The 26,636-nt window shown below is 42.8% G+C and overlaps 1 protein-coding gene across 7 annotated transcripts in view; it reads right to left on the reverse strand.

Annotated features, from left to right (window-relative positions):
• RARB (retinoic acid receptor beta) overlaps positions 1-26,636 on the reverse strand; it is a 335,268-nt gene that overhangs the window by 15,449 nt on the left and 293,183 nt on the right. For 5 of the 7 annotated variants that reach the window (XM_054815866.1, XM_054815865.1, XM_054815867.1 and 2 more), the window contains 2 exons: positions 26,013-26,042; positions 4,942-5,102 (listed from right to left, as the gene is read on the reverse strand). In XM_054815866.1, the coding sequence (XP_054671841.1) occupies positions 4,942-5,102; positions 26,013-26,042 (191 nt within the window). The remainder of the gene's footprint in view (positions 1-4,941; positions 5,103-26,012; positions 26,043-26,636) is intronic. The other 2 variants (XM_054815869.1, XM_054815870.1) reach the window with 1 other exon arrangement.

Consider the following 26,636-nt stretch of genomic DNA (forward strand, 5'->3'; position numbering starts at 1 on the left):
AAATGTAAATTTAACTCACTATTATGCAAACTGAAGAGAAGGGGCAGTTAATAAAATACGAAATAACCGGGTGTTTTATTACACCGGGTGCCAGATTCCTCGGCTTTGGAGCTAATGTGGTTTACACATTATCTTCGAGATGCTACAAATGGAAAGACTTTTAACATTTTATTTGGTAATGAATGTAGTTGCGAGCCTCATGGAAAACAGTTAAGATTTTTAGCATTTCTGAACACGTAAAACCAAAACCGACTCAGTATCAACGTATAGGTTGAACAGTAAAATACGGGGTTAATAAAATGTACGTTAGAAACAGAAACTCTGATTAAATTTGCCTGGGGATCTCCTCTACCCATGCTGTGAAAAAGATGCAGACGCTATGACTTTTCCCGAATATTTTACTGAAGCAGTTTTTTGGGTGTCTTTTCCAGGAGCAGTCTTGCATGTTTTTCAGGCCCTTGCACCAGCGCACATATGGTGGAACAATACTGTAATACACCCTAGTGGCATCTTTATCAGTGGAAAAGCCCAACCTTGCTATGAAATCCAATTAAACAGCCATTTTTGCCACAGAAATTGATCCCATTTTTTCCATCATTTTTGTTTTTTCATTGCAGGCTGCTCTGTCTCCACATTAACGATATGGGACGAGGTACTCGCAGAAACACACACAGTAGCAGAATCCCTACTGTCTTTAAAATCCACTTTACAAAGGAAACAAGGCTCACAGGGGCACTCTGCCCTAATCAGGAACACTTGCTACGCCTCTTTAGTAAAAGCAGCAATGCACTCCAGCTCCGGCGAGCTCACCGAGGACCAGAGCGCTCGTCTCTGCTCCGTCCCAGCATCAGGAGATATATATAGATATACATATATATTCCTCTGCAATGGCACAGAACAATAGCTGTGTAACTTCTAAGCCCAGCACTTACAAAGGACAAAATGCCGCCGAGATGCAAAACCTCTCCGCTCCCAGCCAGCCAAGAGCCACCCGGGAGAACCCACAGCAAGGGTCCGCAGAGTCGAAATTATTTTCTTTTTTATCCTCCCTTTATCACGAGGCTGGATGTAACACAGCTGTAGACTTACAAATAATACCAGTCTCAAGGGACAAGCAGTATAGTTACACTCAATTATACTATAAAGTATGACATCTCCAGAGAAATTACTAAGGCACTCTCTCTTACCTGGATGACAGTAATAAAACAGATCTATTTATGATGGACTTTTGAAATCCATTACGTTTAAAACAGCTTGCTGATTCTCATCATCGGCAGAACTATACTTGCCACTGCCCACCAAATGCAACTGTTAGGTCAAATGACCCAGGGAATTTAATACGAGTGCTATTCTCCCATTATTTTAAGTAGACTTTTATTAACTATGCAAAGTACGGTAATTATTACAGATAGGGACACTTTTGTCTTTTTAAAGGGCAGATGGATATAAAAAGGCGTAATTGAAAATGCTTCCCCCAAACCATTTTGGAACAGGTAAAAATACACAATGCGGGGGAAAAATTGCCATGTAACCTGTCCCTCTGGGAAATGCAGGCTACAGCACTCAAGACTGAGAGGAGCCACATACGCAAGCCAAATGTCTGAACAGATTTTTTTATGACTGTATCTCTGCAAGGTCTTTTTTACTGCACTCTCTTATACTGAAAATTCTTTGCTCTTTTTAGCAACAAAGAAAATCATGTTTTAAATCAGTTTGAACGATCACGTAACCAAAGGTGCACAGAGGCCATGTTTGCAGAACAGTTTCTTCCATCCACCGTCTCTATCAGTACAGAAGTGCAGAGCTCATGAAATTCAAGTGAATCCACATCGATTCAATACGCTCGCTTCTCACCTCTCACTTAAAGAATTAAATAAAAAACTCTAAGGTTATGAAAGCAATCTGTATGCTCCGCAGTGTGAGCGCGCCATGCTTCGTGACTGCTAGCTTATAGAACCAGGCATCAAAGCAGGACTGGTGGCAATCTCCCACCCGTACTAGCTTGTTACTATCAAGAAAAGTAGAGTGGCATAGGCTTCTTCTCCCCTTGGACTCAGCGTTTAGAAAAAGGGCTGTGTGCTCCTTTTGGATTTCTCGTTTCTATTTCAAGTGTCTCAAAAAGAAAGATTATTGCCTGAGCCCTGCCATTTGATCAGCAGCTGGTGGTGGTGTCCGAGCCGTGCTCCTCCAACCAGCACACACACACCTGCTGCCTCCTGGATCCTCCACTGCTTCAGAAAGGCTTCGCCTCTGCTCCTGGGATGACGAGCAGCTGGAGATGAAGATGACCCTTACTCCAGCCCCAGCAGTACTCTGTCCTTCCACAGCTGGGCACAGTGTTCACAAAAGTGAGCTCTTAACACTGAATTCCTACCGAAAAAGCTGGAGTGGTCACCAGACCTTGGCTAGATGAGAGATTTAAATACTCCACATTTCACACAGAGACTATGAGAATACAGCAGGAAGACAGTTAGTATTTAGCACCGCCGCTATTAGTTTTGATACAGCTGTTGAAGGAAGCTGTATTGCTCTCAAAGATTCAAGGTAAGCCAAAAATAACTCTTTCAGTATAAATTTGTTATTACAACTTGCATAGTACCAAACCATGACAAGCGGCAGGGACCTCAGCCACATGCAGCTAACCGCTGTGGACTTCCAACAGACCAAGGATAAAACCAAGAGATCTCCTTCCCCAAGCTGTCCGATCTGGGCTAAGACACAACTGACCAATATCCAGCCTCAGAGAGAGCATGGTCAGGTCATGGTTACTTGGGACCACATTCATCTGTTCATTACTGAGATCCAGGTGCTCTCAGCAAGGGCTCTGAAATTCCAACAGGGAGATAAACTCACCATGGGGGCCAGCAGGAACCCAAGGACAAAGGCAGCAGTGATGGGTGTGATATGCAACAAGACCCTCTTCAATTTCATTCACTTGTATCACTTCAAGAGCTAAAATATTATTGATAGTTAAGCATCCAATACATAATGCAAGCATATAGGTGCCCAGGTTTACCTTTCAACCCTCCAGCATCTTTGGCAATTACCAGTACGAAGTTCCATCACACCAGCTGCACTGCACTCTTCAAACTCAGAGGTAACACAACAGTACGTACCAACACGAGTACGTCGGGAGGTATACCGACGTATTGTTATTCTGGGATAGCCGGGCTATTTGCAAGGCAGGCTGTGAGCAATAAATTCTGGCACGCATACCAGCCTGGCTACGCGTCCCAGCTGCAGCCATATGATCACCTCTTCTACAAGGCATAAACCCACCGTCTTTGAACTGGGAAGATTTTTTCCACACTTGTTCAGAAGCGCTCTTGCGTTTGCAGGAGTGCAAGCGCCTGTTTGGGAGATTTTATTCACTCCAAGACAAGGATGCAACCACATGTGCTGAGAGGAGGGGTGGAGGGCATTAACACAGGAATTTCCTTGAAAAGACACACTATGGATCCCACCGCCTCCAGCTTTGCTGTCGGTTACGTCACAAGCTGGCTGCTTTCAAGCTTCCAGCCTTGCACGCTGCGCTAATCCCTGGGGGTCTGCCTGTGCAATATTTACCAGCACGCCTATGCTAACTGTTTTGACTACATCTCACCCGAGCAGGGCTAGCACCAGAGAAGCACGTGGAGGACAAGCGCCTTCCCCAGTACTAACCATTTTATGTGGGTTTCAAAATTAAATGTGAAAAATGTTTGTGAAAATACTTTCAGTAACATGAAAAACATGCTTTTTTTCTAACGTCACACCACATATGCTTGCTTTTCTTGCACCTAAATACAAACTCTTACACCTAGACCTGAGAGCTTTGAACCTTGCACTTTGCAAACAGATGAGCATGCCATAAAACAGCATCCTGCCCGCTAAAACAGTGAATATTGATGCCACACAGGGATTTGCCTAGATCACTCTTTGAGAAATTTAACATTTGTTTCAGTAGCTGAGCATTTACTCAAAACAGAGCGCAATCCAGTGATAGAGGTATTTCACCTGGCCTCTGGGGCTTGGGCCCAGATCTCCAGCTGGGGCTGGAGGACAAGGACCATGGAGGCGAGTGTCTCCTTGCCCCAGCCATGCCACTCCTGAGTTCCTGGTCTCGGCAGCGGGAGCACACGCTCGACTACTTCGGGACCTTCTGGACATCCCTCTGAAACAGCCAGTGCTGCTTCAACCGACAGCAAGATCATTCCTCTACCGAAGACTCTAAACGTTACCTAACAGTTATTTTTTAGCATCTCTTTTATTACTGCATTTGCAAACGTGACATTGAATTTTCTCTCTAAAGTCACTCAATATCACTGACCTTCCCTGTATTTAGCAACATAGGTACGTATAGAAAAAATTATTTCCCTGACTCATCCTCTGGAGAAATTCCCACAGTACTGAATTTCTTGACGTGGGGCTGATTTTTCATTTCTAAAAGCAGCAGAAGTTTGTGCTGCTTTGTGGTATTTCAGTAGACTGAAAGAGGAATAAACTACAAATAAGCATTCTGGAAACTGGTTTATTTAGGTATTTCATATTTTCCTTGACCTCGGTACCTTTGGGAGTGCCACCAGTGATCCAGCAGCATTCAAGAACTCTCTACACCTGCAAAGTTGGAATCTGCTGTTGCACAAGCAGAGATCAAGTCTTTGGAAGCCAACAAATTTCTAATGAATGATGGCATGTAATTGACTCGTGGACTCCAAGCTTGTCTCTTGGCTGGATTAATCCTTCAGACAGTCTCTCCCAATACCGCTAAGTAATGCTTACAGCTAAGTGCAATTTCTCTTCTTCAGCATGCATTTGCATGCATACCTGTGTTTTTTCGTGGCTAAGGAGGTGCGAACAGTGCATCTACTTCTGCATCTATTTAAAATGTCTGAAGCCTCCAATGCACAACTCACACCATCCAGGCGTATCCAGAACGTACGTGCCACAAACCATACTTACTGTAGTGTATTTTCCCAGCTGGCAGAGCGAGGGAAAGGTTTCCTGATGAGCTTTTCGGATCTTCTCAGTGAGATCATCCAACTCTGCTGTCATTTCATAGTTTTCTGTGGACTCCTGCTTTGAAGGTTCCTTCTTCTTTTTGTTCCTATCATTTCTGACAGCTATAGAAAAAGCAGACACAGATCACGTGGTTATTCAGATCACTCCATGTTGCTTTTGCTGCTCTACTTCAAAACATTGCAAAATGCTTCTATTTTAAAATAATTTATGGTTAAGTGGAGACAAAAATGTTATATGCACAAAGGATACGAATGCAAGCTTAATAACTGTAAGAATTAGATTTAATGGGTAATGATGAAACCAAACTTCCGTAGGTGCTTGTTGTGGACGTGCCGTCACATTCCCATAGTACCTATCTACTTTCCAAGAAAAGTCTGCTGCAACTTCACATGCACTGTGTCTCAGTAACTTTGTGAGGTGGGATTTTTTCATTGTGTCATTACAGCTGTGCGTGATGAATGGCAAAGTCCTCTGCAGTGACACAGCTGGTATTTTATTGGATGTGAACAACACTAAAAAAAGACAGCAACTATCTTTCTCCTTAAATTTCTCAGTATGGAAGATAACAAAACCCATACTAATATAAACTCCACCAAGCAAAAGTTATTTAAAGGGAAAGTTAAATGTGAAAATAGTAAATGAAAGAAGATGAAACACATTAAACTCAAGATCTGGAGATCAAAGGAGAAGCACAAACACTTGAAAGAGTAAAAATGGCAGTGAAGCTATCTAGAGTTGCTTGCCATCTGCTCCTGCGCTCAGATCAGCCTTCTACCTTCCCCCGGCCGTGAGGGATTACTGGAAACATGCATTGTGCTGCACTCGTGCTGTAATTGATTTCCCACATCTTTGTGTTTTGTAGTAAAATATGACAGCTGCTCCATCACCATGCTACTCTTTGTTCTTTTAATGAAAATAGCTTAATTTTACAAAACGTCCCCAGGAGATAAGTCTACGTCCGCAGTATTGCCAGTACTTGTGAATTTTATCAAGAGGCTCGTTGTTTGCTAAAGCTAACATCTTAAGCGTAACCAGATGCGTAAGGCTTTACGACAAAGCCAAACAAAATCAATCCCTCTCCCCAAGGACACCTTGTCAATATTAAACACCCCAAAGACTAAATGCTGCTGGACAAATAAAAGCCAACCTTAACATTCACCGCTGTTCAAAACCTCATGATATTCAAAAGAGTGGCGCGGCTGGTGGGTTTGGCACACGTGAGGATGGCTGGGGATTTTAAATGAGCGAAGATCTGCCGATTCTCATTTGTACTGTCCCGCCCCAGAAAGCACATCTATCCGTGCCGTAGGGAGGGAAGCGCAGCAAAACGGGCACATGCCCAGAGCCACCTCCATGCTAGTTCTTTTCCCCTATGGGTTGGTTCCCCAGGTCCATCTCCATATCTTCCGTGGTTGCTTCCTACACGCCTGCAAACCACAAATGATCGCAAAGAGCAGACAGTGAACGTTTCAGGAGGAAGAGTTATCAATCCAGTATCACCTACAGCATCTGTCAAAGAACCAATGACACACAGTTGGATTCATTTTCCTCTGGGTGTCACTTCTGAGGGAAAAGTAAGAATGACAGGGGAAAATGGTGGGGTGGGAAAGCAGCAGAGTCAGGGGCATATACAGGAATAATGTAATATGTGTAACAGAAAACAAGGGGTAGATGCAGTGAATATTGTTGCTCCTTTATGAGGTGGTCAGGCACATACTCCATGTGACGAATGATTCTGGTTTTCTCACGAAAAGTTTTACTTTGCAACTGCGAAAACTCTGACCCCGATCCAGCAGATATGTTAAAGATAAACTTGACTTTAACTGTGTGAACAGACCCGCAATGAAGTCAATTATGTGCTTTGCTGGATCAGGGCTGGGATGCTGAGCACCCCACCAGATTAAAGCCTAACCTCGAACACCGTCAATTCTGGTGTCTGGAGAGACTGAAAGAAGGCCAAGAAAGGTGGACAGAAAAGGTACCTTCTTGTGAAGGTTCAGTGCCACCAGTGCAGTCAGGTTTAAGAGGAATTTGGATCCCTCCCTTTTCCTTTTACAAATACTCCCCTAAAGCCAAGGCCCCGATTTGTTCACCGGACCCCAGCGCAGAGCACAAGTGCAGTCTCTTGCATTGAGAAAACATCCAGGATCGACACACGTCTTGAGTGCTCTAAACTGCCACCACACTCCAGAAGTAAATCCTAATCGCCGCTGTACTTGGGAGATAAAAGAGCTCCTTAGAAAATTACGTAAACTCCTACACAACCGCAAAGAGCAATAAGCCTTTGTAATAAAGCCCCATTTACTTATAGCTCTACGAGCTGATTGACAAATTTGCCAAACAGGCGGCCTCAGCAACTACTTATCTCAATAGCTTTGAACTCGTCATGGAAGACAAACACAATATTTAGGCCAGGCTTCGGAGCAGCTGCCAAGAGCTCCCAGAGGCCAGGAGATAACTCTGTCAGGAACTATGCCACCGCTCCCGTGCTATCCCGGCACAGCTCCTTCTGCAGCTGTACCTGAAAGCCACCAGAGACATCACCAAACTGGCCCAGCTCTGCCCTTTTTCCTTTAAGGCACAAATCACTACAGGGAAGGAAGGAGAGAATTAACAGATCCCGAAAACTAAGAACAGTTTTTGTTCAGCATTACCTTTTTTCTACAATTCCAATAGCCTTTGTAATAATGATAAAACCTGAATAACATTTATCTTCTTGCTTTATGTACACTTTTGATATTTCCTACATTTGTCTTCGCTAAGGCTGTATCAGACACGGCAGTGTTTCTATATTCCCTGTATGATTAACACAATAAAGTACTGACATGTAACAGCCAGGCTCCAAAAATATAATGAATTTCAATAAGATTGAACTATTACACAGATTCAACTGTAATTCACCGCAAAAAAAAAAAAGAGAGAAAAAGATTAAGACAACATTATGTTTAAAAGAGTTAAATAAAAACATATAAACACACACATTTACCCAGTAAATTTAAAAGCCATCACTGCTCTGGGAACAGGAACTGTCACACCACGCGTGGGAAGGGTTTTGGATTACAGCTTATGCTTATATTACATAAATCACACCTTTTTGTATCTTGATCTTTACATGCATATGATCACATCAATCCCCGATGCAATCCGACTGCCTTTTAATGATGATATGCCAGTGATGAATCTGTGTCACAGTTAATGCTACCATAGAAAACTCAGGTTATGAATTTCATTACTTGTGCATTAAATTCAGAGTCGATGGCTGCATTATTTAAGAGCTCCCGACAGGGGACAGTATGGAAACTCTCTTGCCCTGTGAGAAATACTGGAAGTTAAAAATCTAAAAAAACAAGTAAGGTGGTGGTGGTGGGGGAAGAGCTTGAAAAGAGGTGTATCTTGGTACGTGAGGAAGCCACGTCCGTGCGAGTCTCGGTGCTGCTCAGACGGCTGAGCCACGCACGCCCACGCCTGAGCACGTCTGCTCCAATCCATCTTCTCATGACAGCTTCCCTGTCCCCTCGACACACACGCTAGGACTTGTACTTCCACACCCAGAAACCTCCAGGCAGCCGCGGCAGGGTTCGTAAGCTGGTGAAGGCACTTTCTGTTGCCTTAGCTTTAAGGACCAGCCCCTACCCTCAAACGTTCACCCCCCTACCTGGTGGAAGAAGGGGCTGAACATCCCCTCTTGTCCCATGCCCTACCTGTCCCTGCCAGTCCGTTCTCGTCACCCCAGGTTTGCCACTGCTTTCCTCAGCCTCGGACACATTTTTACCCTCTTCTGCTTGAAGCAATGGGCAGGGCACCAAAGCTGCAGGAGGGGAGGATGCACTTTTCAAGAAAAGCAGGGCCTGCTGTAGACAAAACTAAGCATAGGGAAAGGAGGAATAGTTTCTCTCACAGGACCCCAGCGCTCTCATTTAGAAACCACGCAGCAATTCTCCTGCTTGAGCGGGATCATTTCAAGCGTGTCGTAATGCTGGGAATCATCCAGTCTTAAACGCAAGCCCCTCAGGTCCACCAAACTTAGTCACTGTTTGGCCTAAGAAGAGTCTGGGATCCAGCCCAAGAGGTTTGGGCAGTTTCTAGATAATCAGATAAAATTATGAAATAGTGAGTGTTCATGCTCCCCTTTGTCAAAGGTGGCATAAATGTGTCCAGGGTAGAACCACCTGCAGCTCAGAACACAATTTTTTCAATTACTTGCATAACCTTTGCTTTCCCAGGTGCCCAGAAGACAGTTTGACAGCACCTTTCATATATTATAATAATTAGTTATAAATTCATTACTTGAAAGGCTATCATTGCAGTTTTGCCTCTCGGAGATGCCTGTGACCTTTGAAGAGCTTTGTGTACTAGTTAACTGGGTTTGTTCCTGTAGCGACAACTACTAGTGTTTCCAGTTAGTTCACATTCCTGTAAAACCACACTTCTCTCGTCCTTAAATATTTTGGAAGTTACTCGTTAAGCTAACAAATCTCAAAAGCACCATAAAGCACACAGAGCATGTCAGTAATTGCACAGCACGGGGCGCAAGGTAGGCTTTCAAAAAGACTCCTTTTGTTTGCAAACACTGATGAGAAGAGAAATCAGAGGTGAGCTGAGGCAGGACCATCACAGACCTGCCAACTCTTGGCAGAGCCTCGCTGCCCTGCCTGCTCTGCGGCACCGTGGGAAGCCATCTATCCTTTGCCGAATGCCAGGCAACCTGGGCTGCCAGACATCACAGGCACATGGTGCCACACGCGGACGCTGGGGCCGATGCTCAGCACCGCACCCAGGGCTTCCAGGAGCACCAAGCTGCTTGCTAGGGTGGAAAGCCAAGAGTCTTGCACAGCTCTTTCGCACTCTGACCTCTCCGGTTCCAGCAGTAGCTGCTAAAAATGTCTAATTCTAGCAGAAGTTAGCAGCTGTGGACAATTTCAGTCAAATATGCAAAATGCTTACCTATTGCTGCTGCCAAGCTTGATCCATCAGGATAAATGCCCCACACATCACCCTTCTCCCCATCACCCTTCAATAAACTGTGCTGATGGTAATAAATGGCAAACCGTAAGGACATCTTTCACAAAGTCACCTTGGAAAACCTCAAACCAAGGGAGACTTAGCACCCCCCCGTTGCTGTTGCTGCTGAACGAGGCTCTCCAACCCCATGGACAGAGCCAGCACCCAGCTCCACATCACCCGGTAGCTGGTGGAAACAGGCACAGGGATGATGGACCTCAGGAAGGTTGGTTTTCCAGTCTCCAGAGTATGACGAAAATAACAATCTTGAAAGCAACACGATCACTGTGACATGCCATCAATTCAGAATGGTAAGACTCCTGTTCACGTTTTAACAGCAATACAATTGCAAGCCAAACATAGCATTAAAATATGCAGAACACCAGGTAGTTATAAATAGATTGGTTTTCCTAGGTTGTGATTTCCAGATGAAATAATGTTTTCTTTTAGGCAAAACTGCTCAGTCTTTAAAAAGAACAGGAAACTATCTTAAAACAAATTCCCATGCCAAAACTGAGCTTTGACATATGGAGAACGATTGGAGGCAAAGCACGTTTCAAACACAAAACTCTTGTTTCTAATGGACAAAGCCAATAACAACTACACAGTCATGTAAGGGGCTTCAAGTACAAAACCAAAACACATCAAAACCTGCGTATTTTGTAGCTGATTCAGAGAAATCAGCCATGTCAGCTGTTGGGTACAATTGCCACAAGAAAACATCTCAAATTAAGTGAGACAGTATCTCTCTGCGGACACGTATCAAAATTAACAGGGAGCACAGAGAAACAATCATGGAAGAAATTTCATAAGCACCTGGCATGCTATCATTTTTCCCCAGGCACAGAGCGAGCAGATATATTACAGAATTCAAGCCCACCCCTGGTTTCCTATTTAGAAATAATGTTCAGCCATGGCAAACGCGCCCCAGCCAGCGCTCCAGGAGCCTCAGCTCAACCACAGGAGAAAACACCACAAATCCAGAGGACCATCATCCTGTCGGCTGCCTTCATGTACGCTGGCTCTTCCAGCCACTAGTGGTATTTTTTTTTTTTTTTAACGAAGGTGAATCTGAACTCTGCCTTGCAGCTTTGTATTATTCATTACATAATTGCTATGTTTTATTAGAAATATGATCTATTATAACCTTGAATATGGTAACTTAAATGACATTGAAAATTAGATTATTCTGATTATTAGAGAAGTGAGAATGGTACTAAACATTTGTAAGGATGATGATCAATCAGTGTATCCATCTGAGTGCAATAAAAATCAATCAGGAGGTAGTGCGTTTAAATCTAATTTTTTAAGCATGACATTTTCTTCTGAGTTTCTTTTTTAAATGTCACCCTCTTCTACAACAGTGATTGATTCTATCCCCAGGGACAGTTAACTCCAACTGTTTTATTCATTGCACTGAGCTCTTGTATCCACGGTCTTTTCTAAATATCAAATTAATGACAACAATAATATTTTCATCAAAAGGTGAAATTCAGAAATACACATTCATGAAATCAAAACAGCAAGAAGCACAACAGTACATTTAAATTGGTTCAAATACCAGGGACCTTTTAACTAGCAAGCAGTGTATTTTAACACAGAAAATGGTGGAAATTTTGTGTCACTCCAGTTCTCTTTTTTTCCCCTCATAAAAGAGAAGGCCAAGGATTTGCTTGTTTAAAACATAATTCATTTAGAAATGTTTCAGTAGTGAACAATGAATCACTAGCTATAGGGAGTCCATGAGTAATTACCTATGCCTCCAAAATAACCTTATTAGGCTATTGTAAGTATAGGGGAGACCTTTGATACCTATAGCCTAAGGGCCTCTATTTTTCCATTCATGCACAGGGGATTTATATGGTTATATCCTATTATAACCGACAAAAGCAACACATCTCCCATTTATGTATGAGGATAACTGCAGGGTTAATATATCAAGAACTGAGTTATAAGAACAGGTTTCATTATATGAATGAATGATACAAATGGATGCTCTACAGCTTTATTTAACTGGCCTGAAACTTGATCTGTGGTTTCAAGGATTCCATCAGCCTGAAAATTTGATTTTTGACAAGAAATTTGGCACCTGCTATTGTCACATCCCTGAAATATTAGTAGACGGAATGAGCAAAACAGGAGTTTCTACTCCCTTGAAGGAAAAAAAAACCCAACTAACTGAACTCAGACGTAGGATCAAAATTGGCAAGCCAATGTAGAACAACAGGCTGAGAAAAATACTCCTTGAAGACAGCTGAAAGGTATGGCTTTGGTATTTTTTTAAGTTTATTTTAAATTATTATTTTTATTGTTTCATTTTACTATCATTTAAGAGAAAATATTTTTTTTCTCTTTTTTATTTTAAGACATCCAAAAGCAAAACCAACAGCTATCATACTGTGGATATCTAGAACTGCCAATCCAAGACACAAAACCACAGCTGAAGGAAAAAAACCTGGTTCTAAAGGCAGATTTGGCTTGAATGTTGTAGAAAGCTGCATAAAGTGCTTCCGCAGGAAAAAAAAGCCTCAAAAGCCCGTAAGCTGTTTCCAGGTCTATGAATACACCATTAATGCCCACCTTTATATTGACTATAGTATTTCAGGACTGGTTCAAGTTCTGCAGAACATGCCAAACACAGTAACAACTGCCCAAAGAATAAAAATCATGCCCCCAGAAATACAAACGAAACCAACCTCCCTCCCCCCAAAAGAGGTCCTAAGAACAAATGAGAAATTGAGAAGGTACAAAACCAGAAAGACAGCAAGCAAGTGGAAGAAAACTAGAAGAAAAAGTGGTTTGCAGTGTGGGGGTGTAGGCAGGCAGGAGAGACAGGAAGAGGAGCAGCTGAGTCAAGCCAGGACGTACAGGGCACCGTACCTTTATTGGGGCTGAACCAAAGGCAGGCTCCTTTGTCTCCCTTTACCGTCTTCTCTACATATTGCAATCAATGTAGGCAGAGAGATGCGATTATACGTTTAACGATAAACTGTTTAAATAGCATTTGCCTTGCGATTTCCATTTTCAAAGTGCTTTAACATCATCAACTAATTGCCAGTGTGAAATAGGATAAACCACATACTCTTAGAAGGTGATGCTTAAAGAGCTACTGAAGGTTGTTAACATTAACAATTGCAGGCAGAATAAATCACTAGTATTTCCCATGAAGGCCCATCAACACATCTGCAATGGAAATAGCCTAGCCATACCCACTGACTAAGACAAAATATACTCACTGATATGTTTCCATCTGTATTTCATATAGGCGTCACCTCAAGTTACTTCATATAGTTAGAAATTCCCATCTGGGGGATGGAAGATCTCCATAGGCAGATCCTACAATGTCCCTGTGCATCTTGTGCTGCTGTTGAATTAATCTACACATCTGCCATTCCCTTCTCGTTCATGCCCTGCCCCATCTCTCTTCTCAGTATCCTGCATGAAACCAGCCAGTTCTTACTCTAAATGTAAACCCCACAATTTTTCTTAAGATCTATCATGTCACCTGGAACAGGTTTGCAGAGTAAGAGCATCACCCGCTGGATATTGCCAGCCATCCCTTTCCCTGCTCAGTGCAGGAACGAGAAGGAGCTTTGGGAATCAATCACTCCATCACGGGAGGTTTCCTAAACTCACAGGGCTTCTGCAGGTAACCCACTGTGAAGTGCCAGCCTACAGCAGAATCCCCATGAAACTAAAACCCGCAGGGAAACAAAGTATTGTGCTTACTGTCTACTGTTTTGGCTGCCAAAATCCCAGTGGATTTACTAGTAACTTCTGTGGCAGTCTAGATAAAATTCTGCATGCAGCTGGTTAAACTGAAATACTCTGGGGAACAGGAGGACGGCTTTTCTGGAATTGCAGTGTCTTAACACATCAGCTAAAAATATACAAGACCGCAAACACAACATGATTCTTCCTTCTCCTCCTTACAGCTGAAGTGACCAAGTGCATATACAGCAGTTGAAAAACACTTCTAAATACTCAGCCTGAAATTAAATTTCTATTAAGCTATAGCGCATTTGTTTTACCGCATGCTGTGTAAAGAAAAAAAAAAACCACTAAATTTTGAACTCTGAACTTTGAGTCAGAAGTCACTAAGAGGCCATTAAATCTGTCTCATCTGATTTCAGCTGTTCAAGCGCCCTTTCAGGCTACCTTCTCAAAGCAACTGCCCTTTTGAGCTACAATCTTGAAGCCTGGTACACTAACTCTTTATGGATAACCGATTACAAGTAAAAATATCCTGAACCTGACCTTTCTCTCCATGGTCACCAAAAGGCAAATCAGTCTACTCATCTACAGATATTACATTAATTTCTCTTAGGAAATAGTCATGGTAGTACGATGCCTCACAACCGGGAGAAGCTGGGGTTATCCAAAGTCATCAATTCAATTTGTTGGGCACTATCCAAGACTGCTGATGGCCAGGGAAATGCATGGCTGTAAACTAAGACCAGCCATTGCCCTCTATTCCTGCCCGCTGCCTGGCCTGACGGTAGCATTTCATGTGCTTCAGCCTGCTGCAGCTATTTTATTTCTCATCTTAACACACACAGAGGAAAAGAACATGACTTGCTTTTTACTTAACTGGAAAGCTACCTACCATGACAAATTGCAACCTCTTTCCTGACAACGCCATTAACAGACTCCTTCAACAAAACAACTTTCCATAATAAGCACATTCATTCCATGTAATGAACAAGTTTCAGCTACGGGACAAATTCTGATTGCGTATGATAAAACTGACTTAAAGGAACAGTAAATGGAAATGCTACAATTCTGTCAGGGAAGAAAAAAAAAAAAGGTGAGCTGGCAGACCCCTTCCCTTCGCTTGCACGTGGCTGCTCAGTACCCTACCCAGAAAGAAGAGCAGAAGTTCAGGAGCATCACCAAGACAGCACATCACCTGTGTTTCTCCCTTTTATTACAGCTGGTTTCATGCAGTGAATGCAGTTTGGCTTTCCCCAAACAGGGTTCAATCCTATGTTATTCACCAGAATTAAAAATAACAGCCCCAACTTGTCACCACTGCTGTTTCTGTCTTGCAGTGGTGCTACTCCAGCGATCACAGCAGAGTCCTATTAGTGTACAACTACAGTAGCGTAGTGGGAGATCAGGTCTAATATCTGTATCTGCAGATGGATAACACCGCATTCATACCTAAGTTTCATTTGTTTGTTTTGCCCCCAAGGCTAAATTTCACATTTGTACCTCCTGGTGCCTTGTGCAATTGTGTAAAGGTGCATCTAGCGAGCGAGCTGCCAACTGACAATCCATCTGAAGACTCTTGCGTGCGCGGTGTACTTCATCAAGCACAAAGAACACATTGCCTCCTGCAACCGTAAATTGAGCTCATGAAGGAGGAGGAACAGTTGTTCCTGGCGCGTTTTAAGAAAGGGAGCCGTAGTCTTGAATCGCAGCGTTAGCCTGCGTTACAGCCTCGGCAGCTTGCAGCCCTGGCCTCCCACTAGGCCAGGGATAATAAAAGCAAAGAAATAGTTCAAACACTATTTACCTATTCCTCTGAAGCTAACGTGGGAAGCACACCATTATGAACTTACACAAATGCCTTCCTTCCTAAGGGCAAAGGCTTGTTGATACTCCTCCTACTAAAAAAAATAAAATAATACAGTTAAGATCAGGAGGTTATTTCCAGCTCTCAAGGTGCCATAGCTGGCTCCCAAAGCAGTGGACGGGGGGATGCCCCCCAATCACGCTCAACCTCCCTGCCTGGGCTCTGCTCCCGGCCGGCTGGAGCTGCCGCTGAATGACCTGCTCCACCAGGAGAGGCAGGCCAGGAGCAAGAGAAGGGAAGAACTGTGCTACTTAACCAGGTGGACCTAATTCACCAGAAGATCAGCCAAAAAATTTACTGTTTAAGCCTCACATCTATGTGCGGTCCAACGCAGCTGGTGGGTATGCATCTGCACCTGCCAGTGGGCTTGGTCTGCAGCTGGGTCCGATTTTTTAATTAATGGTGCCTGTCATTAAAACTGTTTTGCCATTATACTAAAAGAAAGGTTTCATCAAACAGTAAAATAACATGCTCAAACAATACTATTGCATCTGACAGCATTTTAGCATGTTGTTTACTTCCTCTCCCTTCCCAAAAGCTGAGCAATCAGAATAAACAATCTGCAAATTTGTTCAAATTTGTTGTTGGGGTGGGGTACTTTTTTTCTTTTTTTAATTTAAGATTACATCGTTCTTTTTTTCACAAATTGTAACCTAAGGAGAAAGAAAGGAGTGAGGTCAGGGGGCGGCTTTTTCTTTCCATCCACAGGATTTCAGGAAGGCCAAGCTGAGCCAGCCAGCAGGCTCCGGGAGTGCCGGGCTGGCAACGTCACCGGATTCCTGTAAAAGCCCTGCCGAAGCTGGCTGCCGACACAGGCAAACAAGTTTATTCACTTTCAGCTTTAGCATCTCCCTGCTCACCCCAAAAAGCTGCTCTGGTGAGCTGAGGTGCTTGAAATGCCTCTGCTTCTCAGGTTTTTCTTCGGGCAGGGCGTCTCTTTCCGCCCGTGCACGGCATAACTCAGTGCTGAGCAGCACCCGAAGCCCCAGCTCGCACCCAGGATCTCCCTGCCTGGGATAGCAGCAGGCTTTAACGTGACTCTTCAAAGCAAAAAGTCCCTGGGAGACAAAGGCTTGTATGTTTAATAAACATGCTCCATCCATAATTCACACGCAGAAATACTGCTTTTCATCTATTAATGCAGGCTGTCTGAACATCTGTACTCTTGCTTTATGTAGCAGCAGAAGCATCATGGCATTATGGGGTTGAATTCCCTTAACACACCTGCAGCAACCTCAGCTGTTTCAGCACTCACGTTATGACATGAATCACTCCACAAGCCTGCACCTAATTATCAGACTGTCTATTTTGATATATTTTATCTTTTATGTACAATGCCAAATAAGTTCTTTAAAATACGTTCCAACTACTCTGTCATTTAAAAAAAAAAAAATTAAAAAAATTGCTTTCTTGTCTGGAACTTAAGTTCTAAAATAGCAGGAGTAAGTGGACCAGATTATTTAAAAATAAGGCATGCTAGTAACTACAGGACTGGCTTAAAGAGCTTAATTCTGCCAGACAGGGTCAAGCAGCATCAAATCCTGATTTCTCCATAAGATCTTTTAAATATCCCCAGTAAAGCCAGCACATAACCTTTTTACATTAAGTGCTTTCGCAATACACCAGACCAGCCTGATGTAGTGATCGTACAAGGAGCAAAGCAGACAGACATTTGTTTCCAGGAAACAGCAAGATACTAAAAAAAGCAGCCTTTTTATTGTTGATTTGAAATCAAAGTGATTACTGAGGCCTCTGCAACTTCCAGCGCAAGACTTACTGCACACAAGGGAGTTCATTTTGAGAAGGCAAACAGGCAGCAGGTCACCACAGAGTTAACTCAATAAAATAATAATTTCTACTTGGATAAACTGACCTAGTTTTCCCAGACTTCTCTATGAAAACAAAGGATGCAACGTGGACATGAGATGACGTCTGAAAGGGAAGCCAAGGGCTGGGCAAGGAGTCTGAATTCAACACGCAGCTGGCCCTTAACTGAGGATGGTGGTCTCCAGTTGACATTACAAATGACTACCCAGCATAGGATTAACTGGCATTACTAGTGGTTTCTACCCCCATCTTATCTCATTGATACCGATGACAGATCTTTCATGTCCTTCAACAGTGTGAGACTAGGTCCTGACTTCATCATACACAGCTTCAGTACCTCCTTCTAGCTAGGATGGTCTTCTCCAAGACTGTGGCAAGTGCCTTGATGCAAGACGCACTTACAGAAGACTTTTTATGAGGTCCTCAGGATACTGCTCCTGGGCTATAGCCCCCATGGGAAGTACTGGCTGAAAACTCGGGATTTCCAAAAGCAGAGCTTTATTTAGTTCCTGAAACAGCTGATGAGCATCCACCTGCCCAACCAGCTGCAGGACTGCCCCAGAGCCCCAGGCCGTGCAGGAGACACAGCGCAGGCAAGTCTGCCAGTGCCTGGGATGCACAACGTGGAGGACAGGAACCGACAAGGATCCTTCCTGTCCCCCCTCGTAACTCATCCCGAGATTTTGCAAATCTGAACGCAACATGATGCTGACAACTCTGCATTTTGGGATTCAGCAAAGCTCTGTTGTGCTGGAACACCTCCAACCAGCTCAAGTTAAACAATTTGCCCAGAGAAAATGTTCAATGAAGGGGAAACATAAAAGTATGCACAGAAAGGGGCCTGACTTCCCCTCTTTTCTAATCCATCACGCAGCATTAGAGATTCAATGGTCATTAAAAATATATATAATAAGCTGTTAAGACAGGATATCTAGTGATTCCTCTTAATTACCTTATTCTTCCCACACCCTGGTTTCTAGGGAATATTTTTAAATGTTCCTCCTCCATTACTGCAAGGCCCATCTAACCATATGGTTATCTCCCCACCTTGTCCCCCCAGCCAAGAAAGAAGAGCCCAAAACTCACGGGGCTTATACTGCAACCCTGTGGGAGGCAGCTGATGTGCCTGTATGGTTTTATATATGTTCATGCCTTGCCATGCTTAAATTCTAGCAGGAAAAATGTTCCTAATAAACATGTGAAATAGCTGTAACTGACTTAGAAAACAACAGGAAAAGTTGCCAAGAAAAGGCTTTGACTGTCTCTTTAGGACCAGCAGGATTTAAGCCTTCTGCAGAATTGAAGGAATAAAATATTTCTGCTTATTCTCTTCTCTCCCTGTATACTTTTCACTTTGTTATGGGAAAGAGTTGAACATAACGGGGTTTGTTTTTCTTAATAACAACTATCCTGTTGCTTCTATTTTTTCTTTTTTAAAATTATTTGCACTTATTTTCAATTTAAAACTATTTTCTGGATGTTCTGATTTAGTAGCACTGTTCACCTGAAGAGGTGTCCAAAGAGGGGAAAAAAAGTATGCATTGAGGTTCTCTTCCAAACTACAGAGAGGGGCAAATTGAGCATCCTTTTTGTAGAAAAATGCTGTCAAAAGTCTCTTATGAACTAACACTTCTCCATGTAACTTGTTACAGGGATCTGGACCGTATGGGTTTGATCCTGAGCTCCTCAATGGGATAACCAGATGGCGTGGCACTGTACAACGTGGACTACGAGACCAAACACTGAGCTCTGGATTTCCACACCCATCTTCATGAGACATCTAATTTGAAACACAAGAGCCCCGGCTTGCTCCCTGCCCAATGGAGGCAGACCAATACTGTCAGAGAGCAACTCAAGCTTCACTAAATCTAATGCTCCATCTTCCAGTATCAACAATTCTTCTGTACCAGGAAAAAACCCCACTTGAAATTTCCCAAGTGACACTCTTTTGAGTTGCTCTTCCCCGTTTGTCTCTCCACTAGAATCAAAACAAACCATGTTACGGGTCACCTAGAAGCAGTGCTATGGCAAGAAAAACAGGAAGAAATCAGTCCTTATGTGTAAGTAGCAGCTCACACAGCCACGGTACAGTCAGGGATGCTGAACATGCAAGGTACAGCAGCTCATCACCTAAGGATGTTCATTTACTGCTGATTTGTCTTCCTGGGCTGATGTCTCTAAGTTACAAAATGGCCCAAACCCGTGTAATGCCAATTTCAGTCTTCCTGAGATACAGAAAAAAGCTCTCATGCATTAGCTTATACTTAATTTTCAAAAGGATAAAAAATAAATCGCAATCTTTACTCTGCCACTGGGACATCCTCTAAAAGTACACAACATATGAAAGCAAGTAAAAGTACTACACTTCATAAAAGCACATGTAACTTGTGGATTCTTTGAAATGTAATACTACTCCCCATAAACTCCTGCAATTCCTGGCTATTTCCATTTTTTTCTACTTCTCTTACATTCTGTTACTAGTTCCATAATGCAAACTGTAATCAGCTAGTTGGGAGTTAAAATAAAAACAAGGAAACCAGAACTTTTTTTCAGGAGAAACAGAAAGAAGCAAAGGATTTGCAGCAGCACCCATTGCACCAAGGCTGACTGACAGTGGGAAACCTGCTAATAATGGAAATGGGAGGAGACAAAGCAGGTGAAAACAGCATCTCTGGATCGACCGGAGAGTCAAGGAACGATGACCTCTCCTGCTCCTGCAACCGTGCGGTGATCCCTTCACCAAAACTAACAGTTGCCGCCAAGGGACTGAAGCCCCTCTCTGTGCCAGAGAGCAGTAACCTGGCACCCCGGAGCCATTTGATGAATTGCACGCGTGCCCGCTGCTAAAGGAGAGCGTGCAGCGATGCCTGCAGCGTATCCAAAAACCTTGTCCTTACCTTCCATTATCATTCCATTTAGTATTTCTGTTTGTGATGTTTTAATCCACCCTCACTGCTATGTTCTCCTATTTAATGCTTTCTTTTCAGGCTCTCAAGTTTTATGGTAAGAGTTTCCCAGGTTTAAATACACCTCCAAGGAAACACTGACAGTGCAGTATCGACCTACTTAACATGGGAAAAAACAATCCCAAATGCAAAATGTGTGACGCTATCTGCCAGTAATCCTTCTTCCCACAAGTTTAAAGATGAAAAATGTTTAAAAATATAATGCGTTGAAAATGATACAAATGTAATACGCTTTGTTAGTCTGTCATTTTACACGGCTTGTAAAGTCCTCCCTCAGAGGACTGGGCTTAAATCATTCATTAACTTGAAGCTGATTGCTTTGTCCTGGCAAGGGGGAAGAACATGGATTTCTCAGATGTAACCCAATTTCCTAACAGAAACAAAACCAACCTGATGAAATTCAGTTACCAAAACCATCTATTGTACCCCAAGCAGAAGCATAAAGAAATTAATTACAAAATGAGCTCCTTCAGCAAAAATCAAACTTTATGGGGAGTTTTAAAATTAAGATTTCACTTGCTTAAAAGTTTAAAAAAAGAAAGAAAGAAAAGTAGGTCAGCATGTTTCCCCAGCATGTCTTTCTGACTCCATTAAAACTGTCTGTCAGATGACTAACCATGCCTGTAATCCAACTAAAAGCATGTTTGCTTTCTGTTGCACTTTTTGCCAGGGGAAAGGAAGAATTCCACTTAGCTTTAACTCTGAAATTCAGGTAGATGTCTCCAAAAGTCAGATAATTTCCTCACATTTACTCACCAAATCCGTTTATATTGACAATATGCAACTGGTTATGGATGCACGGCACCGAGAAACGATCCCACAGCTGATTAAATGCTTATCAGCCGCAGGCACCGCCTGCGGGGCTTTAAGCTACAACTTGTTAAAGTCAGTTTTCAGAGCTGTCACCTGATTGACAGACTTTTCATAAGACCTAGATTTAAAAATTTAAGAGCTTTCAGAAACATGCAAGCATGCAAACAAGTGCTGGAGTAAGGTGAGATGGGGCAAAAACATTTCTGTTCGCTTTGGGTCAAAGGAAATTAAAAATCCCAATGCTTTACGATCTTTTTTTTCCCTTCCGTTAGTATTAACAGCAGAGTGTTATTTAAGTTAGGACAGAAAAGGTATTATTTCTACTGCTTGTATGCAACCTAACTTCAAAAAAACTTTCCATGCAAGCACTGAAGAACTGGAGATTAACTGTTGCGATGTACTTTAAATTGAGCATGTGATACCAAGTCAAACTAAAACCAAATCGAGGTTATTTTTAGAGCACAGTCCTAGGGCCAGCATCCCAGCAGGAGGAGCTGCAACGTGTCAGCCGGCTTATCGCAGGCACAGCAATGGAAAACTCCCTCTGCTATAACAATTCATACAGCGGATGAAAGCAAGCTGTAAGAGCCTGACAGCAGCAGAGGGAAATCCATGGCCTCATCTACTTATGTAGGGATCTTCCTAAAGTGTCTTTGAGAGCTTACTGGTTTCTGAGTGCCTGCTTTTTATCTTCCACACCATCGGCACAGGAGTCGCTCTCTGCAGAGAAGCCAGCATGGGCTTTGCTCCTTCACCTTCTGCAGAAGCACCTATCCTACCCAAGACCATCTCCAGTAAAGCAATCACTAAGACAATGAAGAAGTAAGTTTGCAGATATAAACTATCAGGAAGATGTACGCTTTCTCACGTAAGTTTCTTCTAAGGGGAAGGACCAAATATGTGTCTCCTCTGATGCAGTGTACTTCAGGCACATTTGGGTTGCTGCAGTTCAGACTTCCCAGAACTCTTGGGAGCAATTTACTGTATTTCTCATGAACCTTGGCTACTGTAGATAACATTTTCAGGTTGGCCTGACAACCAAATAAGCCATGTTTAGCTTCAAGGCTCAGGACACTGGCAATTTGCTCGTTCCCAGACTGATATTTATCTCATCGACATTTCTCCATCCTTCAGATTCAACATCCCCTCCCCCCCCCCCCAAAAAAAAAAAGCTTTCAAAGGGAGAAAAAAGATAGCAGAGAAACCACAAGGTGCCAGTATAGAAAGCACAACCCGAATGGCGCAATGGCAATTAGGAGAAAGAGATGCATCAAAGATGCCCCATGCCCCGAAACAAGAAAATGATCCGAATGAGGAATACGAAGCAGTGAACTGAGTGCATAAAGGAAGAATGGAAGCTCTGAAACAAAGCTTTTGAGGTCATGGGATTGGGGTCTCAGCAGTTATGTCTGCATGACCAAGCAAGCGTGGCCTCAGCCCTGTGCTTCAGAGCACATGGACCGGGCAGGGACAGGCTACCTCCAGATTTCCCATCTGCTCTGACAGCAGCATTGCCCAGCACAGCACCAGGCAGAAAGGATAACCCAGGGTTTTTGCCTGCCGTGAAAACAGTTGGGATACTAAACTCAAGAAGAGGCAAAGGCTAGCTGCAATGGCAACACAAACGCATAGAGCCAGTGTCTTTATGTATGCAATCCAGAATATAGCTATAACTCCCCCACGCATGCCCCAAAACCAAAGTGGGGGACAAGAAATAACAGAAAAAGGCCACAGAAACAATCAGATCTGTGTTAATAAGCAGCTTATAAGAAACATCTGCCCCAAATGCCCTTTACTGGGAGACTGATTGAAGAAAGCGTGTGATGATCCTTAAAAAAACCCTGAAGGTGTGAAATGAAAAGCATGCGAAGTTCTGCCTGCGTCAGTGCCGCTTACTGTCCTCATGGAAGAGCTGAACCTCCGGAGGAGGTGGCATGTGGCTGGAGCACCAGGGAAACCTGAGCTGCTAGCATCAACAGGCAGGCATTAGCTGCTCCATGGGCTCTGGTGAAATGTGCTCCCTTAAAATAAGAAAGGGTTCAATCAAGTTTGAGGACTTTGCTAGAGCCACTGAACAGTAACATGTACTTCTCTAGAGTGCATTGCAGAAATTAGACTGTATGTGCGTTACACATTTCACTGGCTTTAGTTATCTCATATTGAAAGAAAAGTTACTTGTACAAGGACTCTGTGCCACTCAGATGAATTTCTTCCACAGGACAGGCGTTCAGAAAGTCCACTAATATCTAATTGACACTTTTTCCTTTCTTAAAGCACATCTCTTCAGAGCATGGTTGGTTACCACAGTAGAAATGATTAGCATAGTCACTTTGGAAGTGTCACAACTTTCATAAAACACCTTGTTAAGCAAAAACGTAAGAAAGGCACACATTTACAGTCACCGAGGACTAGGATTGATAGATGCAGACAAAGGCTGCAGAGAGCACACGAGCCCTGGTAACTTCTGCCAGGATCCGTGTTGTCATAGAGACAGCAGAGCGCGATGAAAAGTTCACCACGGTAGCTATACCTTAGTGAATAAGTCTTAATGTAACTTCCAGCTGAGGACATGTAATCAATCTCTGTATGAGCTTATTGAAGGAATTCCCTTTATGCTTACTCAGTCCTCAAGAGCCCAAAATGAGGGAAAAGGTTTTAATATATATATATTTTACTACTTCTAAAGACAAGCCAAGGCCTAGTGCTTCTTTTGAGTGGGGGGGTAGGGGGAAGGGATAATTGTTTCTTTTGAAAAAGAAATTATGTAGAACATGAAAAACTTGACAAATATATTAAATTAAAAAAAAATGTAAAAAGCACAGAAAGAGTAATTTTAGGCCAGCCCAGCAAGATTGGCCACATGCAACAGTGTCTCCCCCTTTCCCCAGACACTTCCCCCTACGGAGATGGCCACAGCCCTGGCATCTCACTGCTGCTCTTCTCCCGTCAGGTTCCATCACCTCATTCCCCTTCACACTGCAGAACACAGGACCTTCCCTGCTCTCTCTTCCCTCTGTGTCTTTCTCCGGACATCTCCCTCCCCAGTGTCATTCGACCCTTCGTTTATCTTCCCATGGGGCAGCAGCACCGCTGACCCTCCCAGCTCCAGGCTCCAGGCTCTGTCCCACCACTTGGGAGGTACGGGATGCTAGAGCCGACAACAAGCAGCACAGAAATGGTGCCAGGGGTTGTTTATTGGCAGGGTCTTCAATTCTTAGCTTACACAATTATGGGTTTTCTACACAAGAAAGGGTAAAAACAAAAAAATTCGCAGCACTTGCATGTTATGGTTTAAAGTTACAGCTATTTGTGTAATGCCTGAAAGGCAACACACAGAAGAAAAAGAAAATCTTAGGATGCTCTTCATACTTTTCCCTAACATTTTAGGATATAAAGATCAGACTAATTACCAAATAGTCTTGAATTGAGCAGGGTTCACTAATCACGCTCTGCTTGAGGAATTAGGAGAGAATTTACTTAGCCGCATCATGAAAGGTGCCAATAAATTGTTCAGCTGGAGAGTTAACATAATAGAAAAAATCATTTTTTATGTTATTTTCTTTAGCAGTTTATTAATTGCTGCCTGAAATACTTTTCTGAAACACAACGAGCTGCAAATGAATTCATGGGCTATTAATCTGCTGTACATGGCACTGGAGGGAAAGCTCATTAGGTGAGTTGATGCAATTACTGCTATTACATAACCATCTTCACAGAACATAGAGTAAATTATGAATAATAACATTCAATCTAAGTTGCTCCTTTAAACATTAAAGCTGGCAAGTGAAAGCTATGCAAAATCAGGGGGAATGGCTAAAACACAAAAGAGGCAGACCCCAAAAGGAGAGAAGAAAAGCAGATCTGCTTCTCTGAAGACACCAAACCGATGCAAAAAGCAAGAGATGTTTATTTAACCATGGGAAACAATGGGCAACAAGTAGAACTCAGTTCTCTACAAGAGAATTTTAATTGTATATAAATAATTTTCAGCCATCCAGCATAAGAAAGTGTGCATTATCTCTGGCAGAGGACAGACTGACACTAGAGCACTGTGTTTTTTGTAGCAGAAAACCCTTCGTGTTGGTTTTGCTCTCATCTTAAAAGATCCTCCCATCAACGATATTGAGTGTTTGGCTTTAAATTTTTAAAAGTTCTCAATTTTTTAGTCTGGAAAAATAAATACAAGCACTCCTACTTGATCAGCAACTAAAATAAAATCCAACTGAACCTTAACGAACAAAATGAAAACACTGTGATCTGCATGGCTTGGACACAGTTTCCCCCCTATCTATATACTCAAATTCTTACTTTTCACTGGTATTTTCAGTTTACACCTTTCACCTTCAAAGCACTTACAATACAAGGTCTCCCAGCCCCTGTAAAAAGACTCATCATTTTCACCTCTCAAGATAGGAAAACTAGTCTAATCAGCTTGTAGTGTTTAGAGAGAGGAATTGGTCCCAGAACAGAATTCAGGGTTTTGTGATTTCCTCTCTGATATTTAGCTCATGCCTCTCGAGAAAGCACAGCGAGTCAGGAGTCAGCAGGCAAGGCAATCACGCTGGAATTTTTGAAAAAGCCCCCAGCCACTGTGTGGTATTTAGGCATCTAGTTAAAAATCTAGCCCATAGCAAAGCAGAAGCAATTCTTAAATCCAGTGCTTTCTGCTGGCTAAAAAGAATAAAAACCCACTGTAGTTCTGACTAAAAGCATCTACACAAAGATTTCATACATTCTAATTAATTCACTTTGAAATTACATCAGTGGAATCTGCATGAACTTCTCAAATACAACTATGCAGACTAGCCCTCTGCTTAACCACTCACTGGAGGTGGAATCGCGCTTCACTGTGGAGTCTGAAAGAAAATGAAACAGAAGTACAAAATAAAAAATACAAACATGACAGTTCTTCAAGTCGATGTTTCCTGCTTGCCAATTTAAACCAGAATTAAAATAAGTAAATCAATTCTTTCCATTGTTCAGTAGCAGAATGTAATCATATGTTCCGAGAAACATGAACATTTAAATATTATAAGACTTTGAAGTCTGTGACAAAGAGTAACAGACATTTCTGTGCAAGTTTAAAAAAACCCCACAAATATGGAGCACAAAAACTGGATTCTCTCCACTTCATGGTAATTCCCCTGCATTCCCTCCCTTCCTCCTTCCCTCCCTCCGGGGAGGTTAATTGTAAGCAGATTTACAAATCTGAACATTGCTTCAGTGCACTGAAGCAATCTGGAACAATAATTCCGTCCCTTTACAAACATAATTTGCTCTATTAGAGCTCAGTGCAGACAAGGTTTATGCCAGTACAGAGGGCTTCTTTGCATCACACCCCGATACGTGGGCTGGGTGCGTGTCTGAGGGGGACCCCGCAGTTTATCAAGCACAGTGACAGTCCTTGCAGCTTGCAAATTTTGTAAAAGAGGGAGGATGGAAGTGGAAGA

This window comes from Grus americana, chromosome 2, assembly GCF_028858705.1.
Source record: "Grus americana isolate bGruAme1 chromosome 2, bGruAme1.mat, whole genome shotgun sequence".
Lineage (NCBI taxonomy): Eukaryota > Metazoa > Chordata > Aves > Gruiformes > Gruidae > Grus > Grus americana.